At 45.0% G+C, this 23,814-nt stretch overlaps 1 protein-coding gene across 5 annotated transcripts in view; it reads right to left on the reverse strand.

Annotated features, from left to right (window-relative positions):
* LOC144113271 (uncharacterized) overlaps window positions 1-23,814 on the reverse strand; it is a 38,533-nt gene that overhangs the window by 10,248 nt on the left and 4,471 nt on the right. For 4 of the 5 annotated variants that reach the window (XM_077646254.1, XM_077646255.1, XM_077646256.1 and 1 more), the window contains exons 2-8: window positions 23,101-23,255; window positions 21,674-21,720; window positions 19,767-19,897; window positions 19,394-19,497; window positions 18,959-19,064; window positions 16,523-16,590; window positions 13,343-13,424 (exon numbers count right to left, since the gene is read on the reverse strand). In XM_077646254.1, coding sequence (XP_077502380.1) covers window positions 13,343-13,424; window positions 16,523-16,590; window positions 18,959-19,064; window positions 19,394-19,497; window positions 19,767-19,897; window positions 21,674-21,686 — 504 coding nt within the window. In that variant the 5' untranslated portion in view covers window positions 21,687-21,720; window positions 23,101-23,255. Of the gene's footprint in view, window positions 1-13,342; window positions 13,425-16,522; window positions 16,591-18,958; window positions 19,065-19,393; window positions 19,498-19,707; window positions 21,654-21,673; window positions 21,721-23,100; window positions 23,256-23,814 lie in introns of those variants that run through there. The other variant, XM_077646257.1, reaches the window with a different exon arrangement.

Here is a 23,814-nt window from a genome sequence, read left to right on the forward strand (position 1 = left end):
CGCCCCCTGCTACGCTTACTTTCTCTTGGAATCCACTCCGTTACCCTTAAGGACCAGCGGTTATCTTACATGCCCTGCCCAAGCCCATTTCTTCCTCTTGATTTCAACTAGGATGCCATTAACCCGCGTTTGTTCCCTCACTTACTCTGCCCGATTCCGGTCTCTTAACGTTACATCTATCATTTTTCGTTCCATGGCTCGCTGCGTAGTCCCTAACTTAAGCTGGACTCTTTTCGTCAGCCTCCACGTTTCTGCCCCGTAGGTGAGTACCGGTAAGATACAGCTATTGTACACTTTTCCCTTGACGGATATTGGTAAACTGCCATTCATGATCTGAGAGAACTTGCCATATGCGTTCCACCCCATTCTTATCCTTCTAGTTACTTCCCTCTCATGACACGGGTCAGCTGTCACTACCTGCCCTACGTATTTCTTAATCGCTGCCGATTGTGAACTGCTGTTCCCCTGCTAGACTGTTGAACATTACTTTGGTTTTCTGCATATTAATTTTTAGACCAACCATTCTGCTCTAACTCATTGGTCATGATTTGCAGGTCACCTCATGAGTGACTAAACAAGGCAATGTCATCAGCGTATCTCAGATTATTCAGGTATTCTCCATTTACTCTTATTCCCAACTGTTCCCAATTTAGGCCACAGAATACCTCCTGTAAACAGGCGGTGAATAGCATTGGCAGAGATCGTGTCTCCTTGCCTGACGCTCTTCCTTATTAGAATTTTATTGCTGACACGATGGAGGACAATAGTAGCTGTGCTGTTGCTACGTCGAGGCGGCGTTCGACGTGCTTGGGCTGGCGTCACTGACGGCGTTCGACGCGCTTGGCCTGGCGTCGCTGGCTGCGTAGTACAAGCTCCCCGTCCAAGCGCCCGTGGAGGTGATGCCGGTGTTGTTGGCGTTGGGGGCACCACCCGGATGGATAGCAACAGCGCTGGAGACAGCCCTGGCCGTAGCAGGTGGTAGAGTCCTCCGTTGACTCCCCGGAACGGGCTCAGGCACGGCAGGAAGTCCACGATGCGATGCCGTAGAACGTGAGCTCACCGGAGCAGTAGCCGGCGTCGCTCTCTTCCAGCCGATGTGTCCCTGACCCGCCAGACCCTGCGCTTCTCTGCTGTTCCCCCCGTGCCTCGCTCTCACTCGCACTTTTATAGCCTCCGTGTTAGTCCACGTAAGCCTTGTCATCGTCTTCTTCTCTTCTCCACCACCGAATGCTTCTTCTTCCTCTTCTTTATTCTTCGGTTAATCCACGTCGTCTTCCTCACACCTCTTTCCTTTAAAATTTAATTTAGGCTCCTTAATATATGTGACAAGGGCCCCCTCTCTCAAGAGTTTTTCCATGAAAAACTTCTCATGTCATCCTCATCTCCAAGCCACCCAGCCAACCGACTATCTTCTGTGGCGATTCTGGACCCAGCACCCACCACACCGCAGATGTCCGCACAGAGTCCTTAATAAACATGTTCGTGTCCACAACACACTCCCTTGTATAATCACATAACACTAACAATAGCAACAACAACAACAAGATAAATCCCAGAGATGCATTAACACAACAACAATAACAACAAGATACATCCCAGAAATACCTAGAGCTGTTCAGTTAGCTCTATCTGTATACAAGTCTAATTTGCAACATATGACCTCCGTTTTGCCTGGCCCATCCGAAAACTTCTCCCCCTTGATTTGGAGTACAGCTGTAATCCTCTGTCTGCATTCAAATTGGGCTTCTTCAGTACCTCATCCCCTCCTGCGTTTTTCTTCCCACTGAACGTGGGCACCTCGGCAGCATCACCTGTCTCCTGGGCCACTACCGCACATGCTACCTTGGGGGCGTACCGTACGGGACCCCTTTCTTCGTATTTCTTCAACATATTTACATGGAAAACGTTCTTAGTATCATCTATGAATAACTCATAATCCATGTCCTTTTTCTTCCGCGTCACAAGGTACGGGCCCTTCCATTGCATCACTAACTTATTATGATCCGTGGGTAGCAGAACGAGAACCCTGTCGCCCGCATTCAGATTCCTGTGAATGGCTTTCTTTTCATAATATCTCTTATGGCGTCCACGCTCCTTTTCCAGGCCTTGATGTGCAAGCCTGCATGTTTCTTTCAACCTGTCCCACAACTCAAGAACGTACGTGTATGTTGTTTTGAGATCTGATTCAATCTCTTCATTAGCCCACAGCTCCTTGAGTAATGCAAGTGGACTTCTAACGGTTCTCCTACACAACATCTCGAAGGGCGAGAAACCAAGACTTGTTTGTGGTACTTAGCGGTATGCGAACAAAAGAGCTGGGAGATATCTATCCCAACCAGTAGGCCACTCCTGGCTCATTTTCTTGATCATATTTTTGAGGGTACCGCTGAACCGCTCTACAAGCCCATTACACATGGGATGGTAAGGCATCGTCAGTACCTGCCTTCCTGACAAAAGGCGGTTAACCTTCTTCATTAGTTCAGATGTGAAGTTCGAGCCCCGGTCACTCAAAACTTCCCTCGAGAACCCATAACGCGAAAACATTTCCACGAGACCCTCCGCCACCTGGATACTGTCAATAGTTGTCAATGGAATTGCGTCAGGATAACGAGTGGCCATGTCAACCAGAGTAAGCACATATCTATTGCCTTTGGCGGATACTGGAGAGATTGACCCCACAATGTCAATTGCCACTCGCTGAAATGATAGGTCGATGGCTGGCATCTTGCCCAGGGGTACAGGACGAACTCTTCCCTTCGGAACTGTGCGCTGGCACACGTCACATGAGCGAACAAAGCGCTTAACGTCACTCTGAACACCCGGCCAAAAGAACTCCTCGGTGATCCTAGACACCGTTTTTAGAACAACCTGGTGTCCGGCCATAGTGGCGTCATGTCCTAAGCATCGCACGGTCTCTCGCATATCTCTCGGTAACACCAGCTGTTGGACCCGCCTTCCTGAACTAAATACGCATTCCCTGTGCAGAAGACCATTTACCAATTGATATTCGAAGGACGTACGACTTTTCTTTCTTTTCACTTTTTCCCCCCGACTCTTTCGAAGCAGGCTTTCAAGCTCAGGTCTTCTTTTTGCCTAATTGCAATTTCGCCCGGTGTTACGCTCAAGCACATCATAAAAGGAGTAGAGAGCGGACGCTGCGTTGCTTGGGCTGTCGCTTGAGCTCTTGTCTCCACTGCCGACGAGAAACTGACTGCACCCGTCTGAACTGTCGCAGGCCTTTCCTCCTTTGGATGTTCTTCAACGTCGAGCATCCTCCACTCGGGATCGGGTTCTTCGACACTTCTTGCACCCGTAATGTTTCCCAAGATGAGATCGTAGATGGGTTGGTCTACGCATTTTGCCACTACCTGCCCAGTATAATATGGCGTGGACACTAGAGTCCTGGCTTCAGGAAGGTACCTTACTGTGCTATCTACAAGAGTGACGGCCGACGCTTCCCCTGTAAGATCCTCGTCCTTCACCAGGCTTCTCCGAACCAAGACTGTGTTGGCTCCGCTGTCTCTAAGCACCAATATAGGACGGTCCCCTATTTGCCCAACCACCACTGGCATTGCTGCTTTCGACTTGGGTGTTCCACTCACTGCCTCATTTTCCAGCGGCGTTTGCTCTCCTTTCAGTTGTGGAACTTCGGGTGGCGTGACAAGTTCTACCCTAGAGTCGACAACGCATGCAGCTCGGTCCTGCATTCTGTGTCGGCACTCATCCAGAGTATGACCCCTCCTCTTAAAACCTTGACACACAACCTGTGTTTTTTGGGCAGTGCTGCTAGTTCGACAGTCAGCTGCACGGTGTCCCACCTTGCCGCAGAGAAAACACCTTACTGGCGCCTTAGATGCACCGCCATATGCTCTTGGTTTTGCCGCATCTGTCTCTAGGATCTTTTGGGTTTCCTCCCTTGCCTTACTCAAATTTCTTAGCCCTTGAGCCTCGAGGAATTGGTCTGCAGTGTCGGCAAACTCTTCCAATGAACACAACTTTCTTTCTTTCAGGAATAGCGCTAGCTCTGAGCTGCAACACGTTAAAAACTTTTCTGTGACCAGCTTGTCACGCACCCCTTCAAAACTCTTTTCTGTGTTTGACATATCAAGCCACCTATCAAAATAGTTGGCCAGCCTGCAGGAAAACTGCTTAGCGGTTTCCGAATCCTCAGGTTTCGCGGTGCGAAATTTCTCACGAAAACCTTCTGCCGTAAGTAAGCCTGAATCTTTGGAGGAGCGCCTTTTTGACTTTCTCGTAGTCCATGGAATCAGCAGCAGGCATCCTTCCAAACACATTCAGCGCCTCTCCAACTAAACACATGCTCAATGCCGTGGCCCATTCATTGCGCTCCCAGCCTTGCCCCAAAGCTATCCGCTCGAATCGTTGCAGATATGCGTCCAGATCATCTCTTTTGTCATCGAAACGAGCCGTCGGCTTCCTTGGACAAACTCTGGCCGGTCTAGGAGATTCTCTACCCGCTAAGGAACGCTGATCACTGTCCGTGATCTCCTCATATCCTCCAGCGACATGCGCCTGTTTCCACAAAAGAAACTCCTTCTCCCGTTCTATCCTTCTTTTATCCTGTTCTTTTGCCTCGCGAGCTCTTCTAGCTTCCCGCTCTTCTGCCTTGCGAGCTCTTTTATCTGCTTCGCGAGCGTCTGCGCGTGCTTGCGCCCTTTCCTCTATCTGCCTCCTCTTTCTGCCTCTTTCCCTCCTCGTCATAGAGATGCATCGCCTCTTCCTTGCTTAAACCTAGCTTGAGCGCCAATTCGAACGTTTTTGCCAAATCCATACTTTCTGCCGTCGAGAGATCGGAAAGATCCGAGACAAAGAAGCAAAAAAGAAAATGAATCCTGGCACAGGCTCGCCAATTATCTTTGTCACAGATCACTCCTGAGAACACTCGGACCGAAAGAATGGACTAGGCGACAGGTGTACCCACACAAACGCACATTTAATACACCCTATGTGACACACACTAGAACACAAAACTAATAAAACTAACACAAAACAAATACTATAAATACACACGGCCCGGGCACACTGCTACCAGCGTCTACTACTAGCGTTCTACTATTAGCGGTCGGCGTTCGTGCTCACGGTTGGTTCGGTGTGGCGGCGTTGTATGGATCCAGTAGGCGGCATCAAGGCGGCGTTCGACGCGCTTGGGCTGGCGTCGCTGGTGGCTTTCGACGTGCTTGGGCTGGCGTCACTGGCTGCGTAGTACAAGCTCCCCGTACAAGCACCCGTGGAGGTGATGCCGGTGTTGTTGGCGTTGGGGGCACCACCCGGATGGGTGGCAACAGCGCTGGAGACACCCCTGGCCGTAGCAGGTGGTAGCGTCCTCCGTTGACTCCCCGGAACGGGCTCAGGCATGGCAGGAAGTCCACGATGCGATGCCGTAGAAGGCGAGCTCACCGGAGCAGTAGCCGGCGTCACTCTCTTCCAGCCGATGTGTCCCTGACCCACCGGAGCCTCTGCTTCTCTGCTGTTCCCCCGTGCCTCGCTCTCACTCGCCCTTTTATAGCCTCGGTGTTAGTCCACGTAAGCCTTGTAAGCCTTGTCGTTGTCTTCTCTTCTCCACCAATCATCTCTCTCCACCTCACCGAATGCTTCTCCCCCAATCATCTCTTTCCACCTCACCGAATGCTTCTTCTTCCTCTTCTTTATTCTTCGGTCAATCCACGTCGTCTTCCTCACACCTCTTTCCTTTAAAATTTAATTTAGGCTCCTTAATATGTGACACCTACGTATTCCTTTATCGCTGCCAATTGTGAACTGCTGTTCCCCTGCTAGACTGTTGAACATTACTTTGGTTTTCTGCATATTCATTTTTAGACCCACCGTTCTGCTCTAACTCATTGGTCATGATGTGCAGGTCACCTCCTGAGTGACTAAGCAAGGCAATATCATCAGCGTATCGCAGATTATTTAGGCATTCTCCATTTACTCTTATTCCCAACTGTTCCCAATTTAGGCCTCGGAATACCTCCTGTAAACAGGCGGTGAATAGCATTGGCAGAGATCATGTCTCCTTGCCTGACGCTCTTCCTTATTGGAATTTTATTGCTGACACTATGGAGGACAATAGTAGCTGTGCAGTTGCTATAGATATCTTCCAGTATTTTAACAAGGCTATTCTACACCCTGATTACGCAATGCCTGTATGACTGCTGAAGTTTCCACTGAGTCGAATGCTTTCTTGTAATCTATGAAGGCTATATGTAGAGGTTGGTTATATTCTGCGCATTTCTCTATCACCTGATTGATAGTGTGAATATGATGTATTGTGGAATTCTCATTTACAGGTGTTCAATTCACTAGACGATGCTTGCCCTTTGTGTGGGGTCACTGAGTTATCCAACAAAGCAGACATGATGTGGACTCTTCTGCTTTACTCGTCGCTAGCCCTTCCACTCCTTTTCAGTGTGTGCCCCTTGTTTGGAAGTCATTTTCTTAGGTAAAATATTAATGCGACATAAAGAGGCTCGCAAATGCAAAAGACGGGACTACATACTACTGACAACCGATTATTTTATTGAAAAACAGATAATGTAGGGGTCATTTCACACCAAACGTCTCAGACGTTGCGCTCGACTATCTCCAGATTTTTCAAAAAATTCATGGAAACTTATCCTAATGTGCATAATCAAAGCCCTGAAATATTTTTTCCGAAAAAAATTTGTTCGTGACGTGATGACAGTTTGAATATTTAAAAAAGGCAAGAAACCAGGCACTGCTCAATAATTAATAAAAATTCAAATTTTTAGAAAACCCTTCACAATTTTTTTTCATTCATATTTGCAGATTATGGCTTTTGATATAACTCGGGGCATGCAGCTTTAGAGACCTGCATGTTTGCAAGCAAACGAGGTGGTGCGGCAGTTGCTAGCGGGCTCGCGGTAGGCACAAGACAGGGAGTAGCGTCACGGAGAGGTGTTGAGTGCTGGTTTTCAAGACTTGTAGGCGCGTTATCAGTTTCTGAGAATCACAGCAATGGTTGATGCTTTGAACTTACTAATTTCTCAAAGTACACGAACTCGCATTGGCCACATGCCGCGTATTCAGAGAAATAGTTCGCCACTGTGTATTGTTTATATATGTGGTTAGTATGGCTAGTAGCAAACAGAAAGCATTTCTGACATTGATTTCTATGCTAGGTATTGAATAAGATAAGTTTTTGACACTCTGCACTTGATGGAATGATTTTACTTTAGGACAGTACAGAGGGGAAAAGTTGGCATTGCTTCGGCGGAGCAGACGTGCGCTCACCATCTGTTGACACACATGTCGTGCTATGCAAAAAGCAGAGACAGCGTCGTGTCCCCGATCTCCTCTGTCTCGCTTGAGCGCTGTTTTTAGCCGCAAGATCATGCACCAGCCAGGCCGACTTCTCCCCTTGTTAAACTGGTAGCTTTGGTGAAAATTTTTTGGTGGAATTATTTTCTTTGCTAGCCCTGGGGTTTGTGATGAAATATTATAGCAAAATATTCAGAGAAATTTAAAAATTACGCTTTTCAGATGCGTGGTCATCGAAAATTTGAGGTAATTTCTTTGAGGTTTTGTTAGATTTCAGTGCTGCATTTCTTTGATCAAAGCGAAAGTGAAAATGCCATAAACGAGGGAATAAACTTTAAGGTCCGTTTTCTGACCTTTCACATTTTCTGCGATTTTCATCACTCACCCCTTCGTAATTTCATAACAGATAAAAATAGAATGTTTCTATTTGTGGCAAACGATTCCTGAGACACTGAGGAGTGTAATAAATCTCTTGTTTTTTTTTTCTACATGTGCAGTACTGTGCTAGTTATTTTTGTAAGAAATGTTTCATATAAATGCATCCATGCCCAAGTACTGATCATCTAAAAAAAGAAATAATAGCGTCATCCTATAGAAGAGAGCTTTGTGAACATGCTGGCATAAAAAAATTTCCGCACTTTCTACTCAATTATTTAAGACCTTAGGGTGACTTGATGAGGGTGTTAATTATAATTACCCAAGAACTGCACCAGACATAGCTAAAAATAAAACGCATTACTGAAACTAGTGCAGCAATTTCATAGCTGCACCAAATTTCGTTACATATCACATGTATAAATAACGAAAACACCTTTCACTGCCGTGTCCCCTCTCAATCTCGCCGCATAGTCTGTTAGTAGCATGCCTGCTTTTTTCCAAACAAGCTTCACGATCACGTACTACCTCATGAAACATGACACATGACATGCAAGTTTTATAGAACTTACGAGACTTCTTTCTACTCGAATTAAATAGTTACATCAGTCATATTAAGAAACAGTTTCAAGTAGATAACAAATGTCATAAAATGCACCATTAAAACACGCTGTGCTATTAACAAAAGAATGCATTCCTTGGGGGCCAGTGAACCTGCCGGCACCTCCGTGCACACCGCTTAAGGTGATAGATATGTGTGCAGTTACATATGTGCTTTTTTTCCTTGCAGAATTATAAGCATACTATAGCGATGTTCTGGTGAATGGATGCAGTAACTCACATGCTATTAAGTACATTGAGTGGCAGTGCCGATCGACGCCCAGACTTCGCGCTTTAGTACCGCAGTCCATTGTCTGTTAACCAGTTTCCTAATGCGGTATTTATCTGTGAGAAACATATCAAGGCTAATTTAAATTTTTTTTATGCTACTACGCGGATCCAATTGTGATGCAGCTAGTCAATACACACTGCCTCTGCAGCGTGCAGGCATCATGCATCCGCCGGTAACTGCGGCAGCTGCGATAGGCACGGGCAGGCAGAACCTGTTTTGCCTACCGTGCGAAAGTCGCTGCTGAAATCAGCGCCACGGCACCTTCACGACGTGGGGTAAAGGAGGCCTATAGGGCATAAATATTTTTCAAAAATTGGAAAAAAAGTATGAAAATGTTTCATTTTTGTTGTTTCTTGTTTTAAATATGAACTTTCTCTGCTGTCCCATAGCACGTCGTTCTATCGTCATCCTCCAGCGAAATCCCGCACTCCGCAAACAGCCACATCATGACATTGCGTGGAACAGCTGAAAATTTTCCTCGCTGCAGCTGCCACACCTGTATCACCCGTTGCGAATGTCGAACTTGCGGCCCGACGCGCGGCTGTTCGTTTCTTCAGCACAAAAAATGGCAGCCATCTTGAATGTAGCCATGAACAAGTGCCGGTCGCATGCCAGACCTGGCAAATGATGACTGACAAAGCACTACATTAAAAACTTGTGAAACATGGCCGGCAGTAGTCAAATGCATCAGAGCCAAAGAGAAACTATTCGTGAATGGCGTCGGCTCTTCCGTCAGCTACCAACACTCCCCGGCACCGCTGCCGTTCCAAGCGGGGGTGCCACCTCAATTGCAACAGTGGCCCTTCCATCAACTCTTAACGCTCCCTTCAGTGCCAAGCGCGCATTTGAAAGCAAAAAGAAAACTTGTTGGATGCTTGAGCTTCCCGTAGTTGTGTTATCGAGCCGCCGCCGCATATCGGCAACCGCAGTCAGCAGCCACGTATGGGGTGCCAGTTTGCTTCTTATCGATAGCAGCCATCGGCCGCCGCCCGCGCACATCGGGAGGGGATGCCAGTTTTGCGCGTTGACATAGCAGCTGCTCAAGGCCAGCACCAAGAGCGATGCGATGGAGCCATGCAGCAAAAATGCAACCACACTGTAGCAAGCCTGATATCTCGTTTCCCTCGCATTTACTTATCGTGTGATGTTTTCGTTTCGATTGTAAGTTGACCACAATGCTTGGGACTTTCAAAATTTAAAATAGGTCGATTACAATCGTGTAAATACGGTATATCTTACCATAAAGATCCAGAAAAGCAAATCACAAATCTTGATAAAGAATGCTGACATAACCAAAGAATTCAATACAGAAAAGTAAAATAAAGGGAAAAATAACAAAAAATCATTTGTCTGCACGTCAAGAGTAGCATCTGAATCCACCTGTGTGCAAACACACACATAAAAAGCAAATCTGTACACGTTCTTCAAATTTCAAAGTAAAAGAAAAACAATGGCATAAAGCTCCACAGAGAGTCTGTACGTATCACAATCAGCTCCAGTAAGCAAATTTTGTTTCTTTAAAACAATGGTGTCTCCAGCACTAAGAAAGAATATACTAAACTCGATGCTTCAAAATTGAAGCACATTTGGCATTCATTACTTTTAAATGGCTACAGTTGAAACCGATTAACTCGAACCCAATTATATCGAAGTCGATTCGATCGAATTATCATTTATATAGAATAATTTCTGTGCACTATAAAGCTGTCACCTGAATGTATAGGAAAATAAACGGCTACATCATACAAAAATTAGCCACATCTGATAGATCGAACTTTGGGAAACACCAGGCGACTCAAGGAGCTGGGTTTTCCTCAACACACTGGGGATTCACTTTCCCACTGGCATGCTCCGACCAATGATGAAGCGGATTTTCCATGACAAGCAGCGGATGCGTACAAATCGTGCATTGCGCCAGTTGTGCCCACGTTGTCCCACAGTTCGCATGGTGCATCGTGCTGGCGCTGGCAGTTTTGCATGGTTTTCGTTAGTCTCCATGTGCACACGATGACAGCCGCGAAACAAACGGCAGAACCTCCCCTTTTCCACGAAGCTGGAAATTATCACGCGAGTTGCACAAGATGAGAAATCCTAAGTCGCCGCAGCGCACAGGATTCCGAGAGGCATGCTGAGCAACATTCTAAAGAACAAGGATGACGTTAGGGCCAAAGTGGAGAAGAGGCCTGGCACTTGCGGCAGATGTGTACATACAGCACCATATGAACATGATTAGGCAGCTGCGTACAAATGGTTCCTCGATGGCTGCCTCGCTATAGACAACGGCTGTGCCTAGCGCTTCAGTGCAAGTTTCAGCAACATCGCACCTGGTTTCCTGCCACCGAAAGCTACACTGGTGCTAAAACCCTTGGACCAGGGGGTAATCTGCGTAGTGAAAGTTAGTTGTAGGAAACAACTGACTGAATGGCTCCTGCAGAACCTGAGGACGGGAAGAGACCTAAAATCGACCTCATAGGCACCCTGCCTATACTGGTTGAATTGTGGAATGATTCCAAAACCAAAACTATACAAAACTGCTTCCAACATTCTGGTCTCTGCTTTGCCGGAGCTCGTGGGTTATGATGATTTGTGTAACCAGTTGTCCAAATTTTCTGGTGCTATTTATGATCGGGCAGCCGTAGATGAATTCGTCTCTGCGGATGGTGATGTTAAGACTGTGGAAGAGCTTGCAGGCGAACACATCATTGCCGATGTTAAGGTAACCAGAACAGCACTAATGCGAATTGTGATGTAGAATTGAGAGAACATGTGCCCGCATGCTCTGTGCGCTCAACATGGTTCGTCGACATATTGCACATCAATAGCAGGCTGAGGTCTCAGCTGTTTAAAGTCCATTGGTAACAATGAAAAATGAGTTTTCTCCTAGGCAATGATGAAAAACATAATAAATTCACAACTATTTCACTTGGTAATCTGCACACAGTAAATGGCTACCATAGAGATACATCTTTTTCCATCTCAATGAGTTTGTGTGTTAAATTTACTTCAAGTTTTACATCGAATTACACATTATATCGAACTTTTAGGCTTTCTTGCAACTTCGATATATGTGGGCTTAACTGTAACTGTGCCTTAGGATGCAGTTAAAGCTCAGCATTTTCAGGCAGCATTTTTTTTTTACAGAAAATTCAGCTTCTCGTTTCTTAGAATACTTGATTTACAGTGTACAGGAACCCAATATAGCTATCGGACTTTCATAAAGCATTACTTCAGATCTGGATTGAAGAAACCATAGTAGCTGGCATTCATAAAGTTGTGTGGATTCATCATCGCTCGTATGCATGCCTCTGTGTTGCAGTTACTTGTTACAGTGCATCTCATCCAACTAGTGACATAAAATGCTGTAGTTCCTTTTGCCGCCTGTGCTGCACATAGAAAATTGTAGTAAATGTAGTACATCAGACAAAGATGAGCTGGTCCCATGGGTGAATAAGCTTTGCATCAGGTAAACCTGATAACCTGATGCAGTAAAAGCTTGTTAATTCGGACTCGATGGGGACCGGAAAATTGTTTGAATTAAGTGAAGTTTGAATTATCGAACGGGCACTGGAATGAGTAGCATTACAGAATCCAAAGCAGTCACATCTAGACTCGTTACTGCGAGCTAAGCGCTACTACAAGTTAGTGGCAGGAGATTCTGAGAATTAAATTCATGCAGTCCTAGTGGCAAATTAAATAAATTGATTGGCCAGTTATGCGCCAGAAACAAGTACTGGAATGCATTCGCATGAGCAGTGAGCTTTAGTGCTGGAATACAGGATGCTCTTTATGCTTCAAAACATGTCTATTTATGGGGAAGGGTTGTCAAAATTAGAAGGAATCAGTGATGTCCATTTGCTTGCGTTTCTTCTGCCGAGATTCCATCAGCATCATTTGCAGCTTGCCCAAGAGCTCCAGCGCAACGTCCGGGTTCTCACTGGCAGAGAACTAGCGTGCGGCAACATCGAGCGCCGATGCTACTTCACATGCACTTGGTTATGGCATAGGCTCATCGCCACTGTCGGACTCATCCCTGTCGGCTGTGCTCACCGCCCGTGAGCACTGTGGAGTCTGCTGATAACATGCTGCCTCAATTATATTGGCGCCACTCGAAGGCTCCAACATCTCCACACTGCTGTCAACATAGCTCGTGGCACCAACAAAAAGCATGTCGCCTGCGCTCGAACCGCCGTACTGTGTTGTGTGCACCATATGATCACGACCCAGTCACCGCGGCAGAACGAACACCAGGAACGGCTTGTGCCAAAGCATCGGTGGCATGGGCTCCGCCAGCCTTGTGCACTCGGCTTTTTTTTCCATTTTTTACATCTCTAGTAAACTTGCACCACATTGTACTCGCTCTGGGTCAACTTCTATCTACGAGGAGCGGTGTCAGCCAGTGGCTCCTATTCGAATTAACCGTAGCGGACGTCGACTTGTTCGAATTATCAACAGTTTTCCCCCCATTGAAATACAGAGGGCTATGCCGGGACACGGGCATCAGTTCGAATTAACCATCAGTTTGAATTAACGAGCTCTTGCTTACATTAGCGAATGTTGCCCTTTTCATGACCAAACATTTTGAGCTGAAGACCAAGATGTCCTTTGCATTCAGACTTCTTTATTATTACAAATTTGCAATTATTTTTCCTCTGAATGTTTTTCAGTTTTTATTTGATTTCAAGAACGCAGAGGTATACATCCTGCACAGGACCACAAAGATCTCACTTCTAAGAACCACCACTACAGAAGGCATGCACAGATAAAAATGCAACTTACCATGCTCTCCCGCCAGTTCTTTTCTTGCTCAAGCTTTTTGGAAATGCTCGATACAATTTCTTTCCAGTTTTGATTACACTCCCTGCAATGTGATGATGTTTAATTTTAATGCTGCAATCTTTCCTTGAGGGTTTAGAAATAGTTGCATAGCGTCAATCAGACTTCTCTTTAGTTTTAACAAATGACCTGGCAAAAAGACCATCCTGCAGCGTATTCAACATGTGTTGCAGTTCATATCACACAGACAATGAAATTACAATGTCTATTTCCCTCATTTGGGATTTCCTGTGATGACACCCATCATGGCTTTTGCTATGAGCAGGCTACTGTGAGCATAGATGACTTTTATCCAAATAGTGCAGTACACTGCTGGCACACATTACTGAGGTCATAACCAATGCGCAGACATAGCCTCGGTGTCACCTTTAGCAGTTGTGTACAGGCAACAAAACTGACCTACGCTTGCTATACAAAAAATGACGGATGATTTAGTGTGGTTAGGCCAAATCCCAATTGGGTGTGCTAGCACTTCAGTCTCAAGCTGAGGCTCAGTTTTCAAGCTCAAGCAGGTTTTAAAGATTGGCAAAATCGGTGAGTGGGGTCCTTAGTGCTAGTGCACTAAGCTCTACCTTAAGGGTGTATGCAGAATTGGTCATTCTCTACTTTACATTCATAGATCACTGGGAGTGGCGCAGCGGTAAAGTGATGCGCCACTGGCCTTTTTTTACTAGAACTAAACAAGAAAGTCACGGCAGAAAACAACATATCATTTTCTTCCCAGATGTTTCTCGGTTATTGTCCCAGCTGGTACACTTTTTTATGCGGTCCCATGAAAAACGTAACTGTAGGGTTCTACTGTAGACCTTTTTTTTCTGTTAAATAGAGAATGTAACTGAGCAGTCATTTTATATAGCAGACGATTTCACAAAGTAGAAGAAAAGACACCATGCTGCCAGTGGACAATGACTTAAACCAGTCATGTCCCAACAGCAGAACTTTGTCTATTCTTTTATCTTTTGCATGCCACCCTCACTTGGGATTTCTCTATATGCCAATGACATTTACTTCAGTGCTCTGGAAATACAACGCACATTACGTGCTCATGTGCAACTATGGAGGGCAATCAATCTGTCAGAGGCATTTGACTGCAAATAAGGCTTTGTGATGCCTTCCAGTATGCATGCTGCAATCACATTCACCAAGCGCAATCTTTTGTATTACATACTGAAAGTTGCCAACAGACTCATACCACAAGTGAAAACCCACAAATTCAAAATTGCAGTAGAAAAAGCATCTGTCATGGTCACTACATGCTCGTGATTTATTCAGCAAACTCTTACTTCTATGTTTTCACCATCTAAGCACCCTCCAGCGGCATATGTCAATACTCCATTCACCCTTTCATGCACCTGTGTACAATGCTCTAAAAGAAAAGTCTGCAGTAGTCTCTGCTATCTGCAGAGTTTCTCATAGGCTCCTATCACATGGAAAATATCTCAGTGCCTATTGACTCACTGCCTCAATTTGAATAAGCTGGTGCCACATATTGGGTTTGCAAAATGATTATTACAATCTTAAGGACCACATACTATGAGAGCAGACTTGCATTGACCACGCTTAAAAACAGAAATCACAATAACTTAAAAAAAGGTTACTGCTTCCCATGATACTTTTTGAAGGCCACACTGCCTTCATAGATTCATTTTCAATCCTTAAGTTGAAATGGCAACTCCACAGTGTCAGATGTTAAACGAGTGGTGCCATTTTTGTTGTGTACCAGAGCCATGTCTGTGTCTTTCATCAGTCTTTGCCTCTTAGTGCATTTTGCAGCGACCAAGAACCAAAATTGCACCATCAGAGTTGCAGTAGTATCTATGGGCAGGACATAGATGGTCACTCATTTGTGGCAATTTCACTGGGAAAAAAATTGGCTGTGGTTTAGCTCTGGTTAAACCTGGAGTGACGCGATGGCTACAGCTGGCCGACTGTAACTCGTTCAGTCGAATTGCAAATTCAGTTTTTCGCCACTCCGTTTCGCTGGGCGTTCCTTCTTCATCTTTGTCCATGGATGTGGATTCACTCCCCACCCCCCTCTAACTCGGTTTCGCTGGTCATGCCGCCTGCAGCTGCTCTGCACCACATGACCAGCCACGGCGCCGCCACAGAGCTCAAGGGTGCCACGCTGATGGCTCGAAATGCTAGCGTAAGGTAGCTATCGCTAAAAAAGAAAATTAAGAGAACACCCAAACTCCGCGTTAGGGGTTTGACGTGATAGCTCAAGGGGTTTACGTTCATATATGCCGAATTAGTCATTCTCTACTTTGTATTCATAAATCCCTAGAAGTCTTCATACCACTCCTGGCACAGTGGTGTAGCGGTTAAGTGATGCGGCACTGCTCTGTAAAGCAGGTGCTTCTACTGGTGGACCTTGTGCATCACAGACTGCTCTTCCTGAGCAGCCAATCATTAACGACCACCTGCTATTGTGAGCAGTTTTCTCACAATCCGGTGGGTAGGTAGTGATGGCGCTGCAATATCACATTTCCTAGGTGGCCTGTTTGCATCCTAGTTAGCTTCTCTGGGGATTTTTTGGTCACGGTCAACAACACCATCGCTGCCGACGCTGGATTTTCTGGAACACGAGCTCCTTAACACTATCACATTAAAAAGCGTACTACGAATCCTTTTCAAGCAAAGTGCACAGCACTGCCTATCATCACCGTATCATTGTGATTTATGAGTTGTGCATAAGCAGAAGATATTTTTTGTCCGCTAACTTTTACCCGCTAAATTCAGATCTAATATTATACTGTATCACATGCTTTCTGTGAACAGCATGCGTATGATGGTACGCATCGCTTCATGTTTCACCACTTCCTTTGGAGTAGCCTACAAACTATGATATTAGGCAAGCATACTGGGTTACCATTAGAGAGTGTCTCCTCCTTCTTTTCTACTAACGGCCAGAGGCTGTTCTAACAAAACTTGCACAGCACAATGTATTCAGCAGTAAAGAATGCCACATAATATTGCAGCAACCAATATAAATGTATAAACATGCAATCCTGTTCAGTTTCAGTGTCTGCAAACTTCGTAGAGCAAACAGATTTGCAAAGAAGCCAAGTGACCTACAAAGGGCTGAATAAACAAAAGATGCAAAAAACAACTGCTGCCACACACCTCAACCTCTCTGACTCATCCACTGCTGCCTTTTCCTGGACAAGACTGGCAAGCTCCTCTCTCTTTTCCTGATAGTTTTTCAAGAAAAGACAAGGAAGCATTTAGTGCTGTGCACAATCACAATCAACAATTTTGAGCATCAGTGAAATAAACAAAAACATTCAACTTCACAAAAACAAAGTAGTTCAGAGTGAACCAACTCCTCAATATAGCAATGGCAATCTAAACACTCACAAGGCAGCAATACAGGTCTCTGGAAAACATCGCAAGTGAAGCATGCACAAAAGTGATAACTGGTTTCATAAACAAAGCTTAAAGAGTTAACCTTTTATACTTCAAGGGCTAACACAAAGTGAGCTACTGTAAGCTAGCCACAACCATGCTAAGGTGCAAACACCCTGTAGAGACGTGAAAACAGTACCCTGCCACTGTACATATATGTGAATGGTAAACATTGAGAAGGATGCCCTGCAAGATTATTCTTCAGGGTAACTGAAAGCATTACTGTTATGAAAGCCGCTTTTGGTGATTTCTAGGCTAAAGAAAAGTAATGGTTGAGGTATATCGCAATATCCAACACCGACATCGGTTTCCCGTGTGCAGCTGTCAATTATGCTCACACATTTTACACACTTCAGTGATGCAACAAGTGACAACCCAGGTGCAAAAGATTTGACTCTCCACTCAGCAGTGAAAACTGCAAATGCAAAGGTGGTCACAGTTAAATAATTGTAGCCTGACAGAAGGTTCAGTGCACATACACTAAAACCTCAATATCTTGAAGTCACAAAACCAAAAAATAATTGAAATAAACAGAGCCTTGAGGTCAACAAAGCACAAAACTTTCAAATGTACTGATCATGCATTTTATAAATGTAAGCCTGGATCTATCTATATCTAGCAGTGCTAATTCCCTTCTAAAGAATAAGCAGTTGACCATTTAATAGAAGAGTCTCGTGAGTGGCACAGCAGTGCAAGAAAACCAGCCGACAAAGACCAGTGCGCTAGCTTGAACCTGTTATCGTGCTCATAATGTGGAGGCAGTAAGGGCCACCACCATCTCTGCCATGTCACAAATGATACTGCTGCTCATGGGAAAGAAGATTCAGAGATTCACCCGCATGTACCCTCTTCCTGCCTGCCCCACCGTCATTGTCCTAGGAAGCAGACTCTGTACATGCCTCGTGTGAAGTCAAAATCGCACAAAATCATGCAGGGAAACAGAGTGGCAGTAATGGGCGCACACTCCAGCCCACTGGTGCAGACCCACCTGTTCGTCAGTAGCACGACTTGTAGGCTGCAAGAATCACTGGCCAACAACTCTCCTTTCCTTTACCAAGTACTCACAAATCATATTCCAAGATATCCAAATTTCGTCATAAAAAGCTTCCAAGATACTAATATATACAGTACATAATGCTCTCCACTGCATGACATGGAAAAAGTTGCTCAACTACGATCACAGATATATTTAAAGATATGTGAGTTGAAGTTAGTGGAAATTACTGTAATTGCACTGATAAGACCAAACAGGAACAACCACTGAACTAGCAGCAAACTGCTTTGCAAGACAGTCTACAGAAGAAGTGGTCAAAACGCACTGTTTACTTTCTTACCAAGCAAAATGCTGAGCAAAGTATACAGCACAAACTTGCTGAATTTTTAATCCACATGAAGCCTGAAGTCCACCCACTGATGCTCACAATGACACACCCGCCCACTCCCCCAGTAAGGCTACACATTGAGCCGATCGTTTAAAATCAGGGTTGAGATACTGATCAATTAACTGCCCAAATGAGTAAGGCTTCACCACGATCAAACTTATTGACCAATTGTTCCACAGGAATTATGTCAGCCAAAGTGGCAAATAGAAAGTGCATTGTTTGCTGACCAATTCAGAATGTTGGTTGATGTTTGGAGGTAATAAATATCTTGTCAAACAATGGACGACCAAAATGCACAAAGTGTGCCTTCTCAAAGTTATGCAAGTACATGCTTGAAGTGAATTAATGCATTCAAGTAGTCAATCTTTCACTGCAAAAGGATATGCCAAGCACAGTTACAATCTCTTTCCTAGCAACGTGTTTAGCATGTTTAGAAAATGCAACGACTGCAGGCTTGCACTTCTAGCAAAGATAGACAAGAAGGTGGCTGTTGTAAGCATGCTGTTCCAGAGAATGATTCAGAATGCTTGATATGCCAGCAAGCAAGCCAAAAAAAAAAACTTTCTGCCACAGAAGCGTGTGCGATCTGTGCCCACACAATATGCTCGGTTATTGAGCTATTAAAGGTTACTAAATTATTTGAGTTAAAACTGCACCCAGTCCTGCTTGATAGGCACAGATAGCAAGCCAAGTCTGCAGGTTCTGCGCCTCATTGTTACACAACTGCATGCCATCAAATGCGTGCAAGCAATTCAGCCAGCCCCTGGACTACCTGCAGCTCTCCTTCCAGCTGGGCTATCTGTGTGTCCTTTTCGAGAAGCAGCAGGGCAGCCTCCTCTCGTTCTTCAGCCTCCATCTGGGCTGCAGCCAGGGACTCCCTGGTGGCATGAGCACAGTGCAATGTACTCAAAAATCATTCACACTGCAGCAGAACTACAGCATTCAGTCACAGAGCAGTGAGTTGCAGTAAACGCTTCAGGCTCCCCGTGAAGTTATGCCTTCCACTAATTAACATGCGAGCACACCGCAGTGAGTACCTGTGGTTATGGCCAAGGATCATCAAAGTTGGGAGACTGAGATATATTTGCAAAAGGTCCTACAGCCAGGCTATGCGAGATCCAAACACAACAAAAAGCTTCAACTGTGCGGCTCTCAGTTATGTGCAGCTAAGTGCAAGTTGCAATTAAGATCACAAATAAAATCTCACTTGAGGGACTCGGCTTCAGCCTGCACTCGTGCTAGCTCATCAGCACTATCTGCAGCAAGCTGCTCAAAGTTGGTGATACCACTGCAGAGGCCTTCAATTTCAGCCTGCAGGTAGAAACCAGACATTCAGTGGAACTCACACATCATGTGGACGTCCCGCCTCTAAGAAGCGGTGTGGTGACATTGGCTCCGGTTTGCTGTGCGATATCAGAGCACATAAAAGAATTCCATGTGACTGGAAATAATTTTCTGTTCATGCACTACGGCATCTCTCACAGCTCACATGCAGCATCGGGATGTTGAAATTTCACTTACCATACACAACCGTCAATCCTAAGCTCTCATGCCCAAAGGAAGCATGGGAAACAGCCTACCATCTGCTCCCTGATGACAGAGTCCATTCTTGCGGACTCCGCAGAGAGTCTCTTAACTTCTTCTTTCTTCCTGGCCAATTCGTCACTCATGTCAGAGGTCACTCCCTGGGAGCGGCTCCAGTGATCATAGACTGTTTGGGAACAAAAAATGCCCCACCTTGCACTGCAAATGGATATTTCCGCACAAAAACGCTCCAGACTTAAAATCAACAAGCCCCCTGCACAATAACAGCAACAGCATCTCTCTCCTTTTGGAGACGTTCCATTTGAATGACAAAGAAAATAATATTCAGCTCAGAGCTCGTCTACATCACCTTGATGTCATCTTCCCGAGAGAAGATTGGTGTATTTTTCACTTCTTTTCCTATGCAGCTGCTTTGTTTTCCGACTATTCACAACTTGCATTCTGATTTGTCACACAGCAAATGCAAAGATATTAGTACAATGAGGCCCACCATGCACATTCGGAGGTTGCACACATCCATTATTTGTCACTGTACTTGACACAAGAAAAGGCTATTAGAATACATTTGTCTAAACAATAACGCTGAGAGCGCCGTTGGGAGGAACGACCCGAACCAGTCGGCTGCAGACTCAAGAACAAGTTTTTTCTTTTAATCCCTTGTCATTGCCCAAGTGCCATCTCGAAGCCCGAGCATTCTAGCATGTGGCTCATGTCTCTTGGTCATTTTCAGTCGCTCCAATCGTCCAGGCAGGAAGCTTCTAGAACCTAATTATGTGAGTCATCTTTGGGGGGGGGGCTAAGACAAAGAAGAAAGTTCTGAAAAGTGTTACAACTACCAATAAAAACACAGCCTCGACTTCCGGCATCAGTTTAGCTAACCTGATGCGGCTGACTTAAATTTTCCATTATGGAATACGAGAACCTGTTGACAGGTGCATTTAAAACTGCCATCCAGCAAGAAGTGGTGATGTTTCCAAAACCTGGTAGCGCTGAGAGCCAAACTGCAAAAAAATATCACAATGGGCTATTCTCAGCTGCCCCACATAGCACCAGCATCATAGCTACCTCCATGTACAAAATAAGTTTTTAGGTATGCATTTCCTATAACTCCAACAGCAGTCCAAATAGCACTAAAAACAAAGTGTAGCACATGTGTTTTCAAAAGTGCAGGCATCTTCCTGCAGTGAAGAAAGTCAGTGCACCTTGCCTAGAAATTGAAAATTGGTTTTTGGAGAAAGGAAATGGTACAGTATCTGTCTCATATATCAGCAAACCCTGAAAGAAGGGACTAAGAGAAAGGAAGAAAGAGGTGCCATAGTGGAGGGCTTCGACCACCTGGGTATCTTTAACGTGCACTACACATTGCACAGCACACGGGGCACCTTAGAGTTTCGCCTCCATCGAAACGCAGCCGCCGCAGTCGGGTTCAAACCCAGGTGCTCCGGATCAGTAACCGAGCACCCTAACCACTGAACCACCGTGGCGGGTGGTACCTTGCCTGAAAAGAATACTTAGCACATGCTTATACAGAGAGCAAATTTAGTGCAATGACTAATTCCTGGTTTCTAAAGTGAATGAAACCAAACAAAACCAAAGGTCATGCAGCGACACTGCAAAAGGAAATGGCATGGCAGCACATTGCAGCTCCATTGCAATGGTATTAAAGACTATACCCTCCAATAGCAATTCCAGTCTATCCACAAGTCAAAATAACTTCATGGCATTAAACACCACGCAAATATTTATGAAAAATCTCTAGTTGTATGCTTCCCAAGAGCACCCTTGTTTCGGAGTGCACTGTTCTTAGTACGGTTTGCATGAGTCAATATATCCATGTGAATGTGGATATCATACAATTCAAAACATATTGACAGAAACCGAGAAATCAAAACTTCGACATTAGATGTTAAAAAAAAAAATGAGGATAAATTTGTAAGTATACCTCTCTCTCCCATCAGAGCTTCTATAGTGGTCTTTGCCGCTCTTTCTCTGCAAAACAGAAGCAAGGCTGTCAGATGCGCCGATAAATTTGTTGGGAAAAGATGAAAGCTGTAATTAGAAGAATAGATCTTCAACATTGATACAGCCAGCCACCTGAATATACCGCCCCCAGGCAACAGTGGTTTGCCCTATCCAATCCAATCCTGCTTTTCAAGCCATTCGCAATTTCACAAGCTCGTTTGCCACGCGCCACTTGTTGACTTGTTTTGGCGTTGCCAGGTTGGCAATGCATTCGTAAAAGTGGCAAAGAAAATTGAAGTCATACAATGGCATCGGGAATACGGAAGGAACGTGCCCCAAATGGCTCGAGACTTCGAGCACAACCAGAAATGGATATGGGACTGGGACAAAAATTTCGAGAAGTTGCTACGGGAAACCAAAACTTCGAAGAAACTTGAGTTAAGACGTGTTGCTGTTTAGTGATTACGTGGAAGATGCGCTCCTCGACCGGGGAAGAAAGGCAGGACGTTTTAAGTACATGTGTACTTTGCTTTTTTTTTCTGTCAGGAAAATGTCGCCGCCTACTTGAATTTTGGCACCATTCCGGGATAGCGCCCTCTCCCCACTTTGCCAGTAATTTTGACTTGCAGGGTGGGGGCGCTTGCTCGGAATTTTAAGGTAGGTATTCAGAAATTTTCATGCATGGGAACAAACATCATCTGAAATTATTTGTAGAGGCACTTGTCATCAGAGTCCAAAAAAAAAAAAGGCTAAACAGAAGTTGCCCCTTCAAACAGCAGAGCAGAGCAAATGGCAGCCAGCATATATGCTTCCTACTTTCAGTGGTGCTGGCCTGTTGTTCTCAGGTGATCTTTATTTTTTTTTCTGCTCATTTTACTCTGACAGTCGTGCTTGACCTAGTGCCTTTATCCTAATTTGGTAAAACCCTCTCTCATTTATATGTTACGGCCATTAAAAGTAAGCATAATGTAGGTTTCTATCACAACCTTATAAGTGGGGATTAACTTTTGTTGAATCAGTAGACTCGGCCCACATCCACATCACGGCTGAAGAAAGGGATACAGGAGACAACTGCTAAGACAGATAAACAAATATACTTTGGGTGTATATCTTGGCCACACTACATACTGAACTCCCATGCTGAAAACTTGCAAGTGCCTTAAATAATGCCTGTCCTCACAAATTAATGAGCTTAAACATATCGCCAGCAAGCAAAATAGAACTCAGAATATTGGTAGTACATCACTTCATTTTCCCTAATGGCAGCCACACACAGCAAAACAAGAAATGTTGAAGGTTATTGGTAACAATATCCTGCACTGGAGTCCTCACTGAAGGTGAAAACAACAACATATCAGGGGTGGGATGACAAGCTCGTGGCTGCACTGAACCCTGACCAACTTTTACCTATCATTCAAGGAGCTGCGCTCATCACTGAGCTGCTGCACGGCACTGCTTAAGGCCTCAAAAAGTTTCAGGGCCGACCCATCGTCCAAGTCAGACGGGTCGCACAGCTTGCTGGCCAGCGTTCGCAGTTGTGCAATGAGCTGCTCCTTCTCCTCCTGGGGTCAGGCATAACAAAAACAAAAGGTATTTCAATTGCAACCACATCCGAGCAAACAACAGTATAGAGATTACTCATGCATATGATGTTCATAGCACGGAGAACCTATATGCAGGTAACTATGACTGTAAAACATGGCATTTGAACACATAGCCAGTCGCAGCTCATATCATCGCATGGCAGCCTCAAGAGTGTCACAATTTTTGGAATAATCTGATCAGGAGGCCCACCTCCCTGTAGGCTGCAAGCATATTACAGCACTGCTGCGCAAAAGCAGAAAACCTGCTCCTGCTGCTCAAATACTGGGTTCTATGTTGGAGCTTTTAGAGAGAACACTCTACTCCATGTAAAATTTGATCTCAGATTCAGTGTCTCCAGATGACCTTGAAATAACCTTGTGATGCCTACCATAGGAAAAGTTTGTAAGCTGCATAAGGTGTACCATGTCTGCAGGGTTCACCATGACCACTCTGGTCCACTATGGTGACATGGTCTTTGATCTTGACCTCTGTCCACCCCAAAAAATTGGCCCACCCACCCCCGAAATTTGACGTTGG

Source organism: Amblyomma americanum, chromosome 1, assembly GCF_052857255.1.
Source record: "Amblyomma americanum isolate KBUSLIRL-KWMA chromosome 1, ASM5285725v1, whole genome shotgun sequence".
NCBI lineage: Eukaryota > Metazoa > Arthropoda > Arachnida > Ixodida > Ixodidae > Amblyomma > Amblyomma americanum.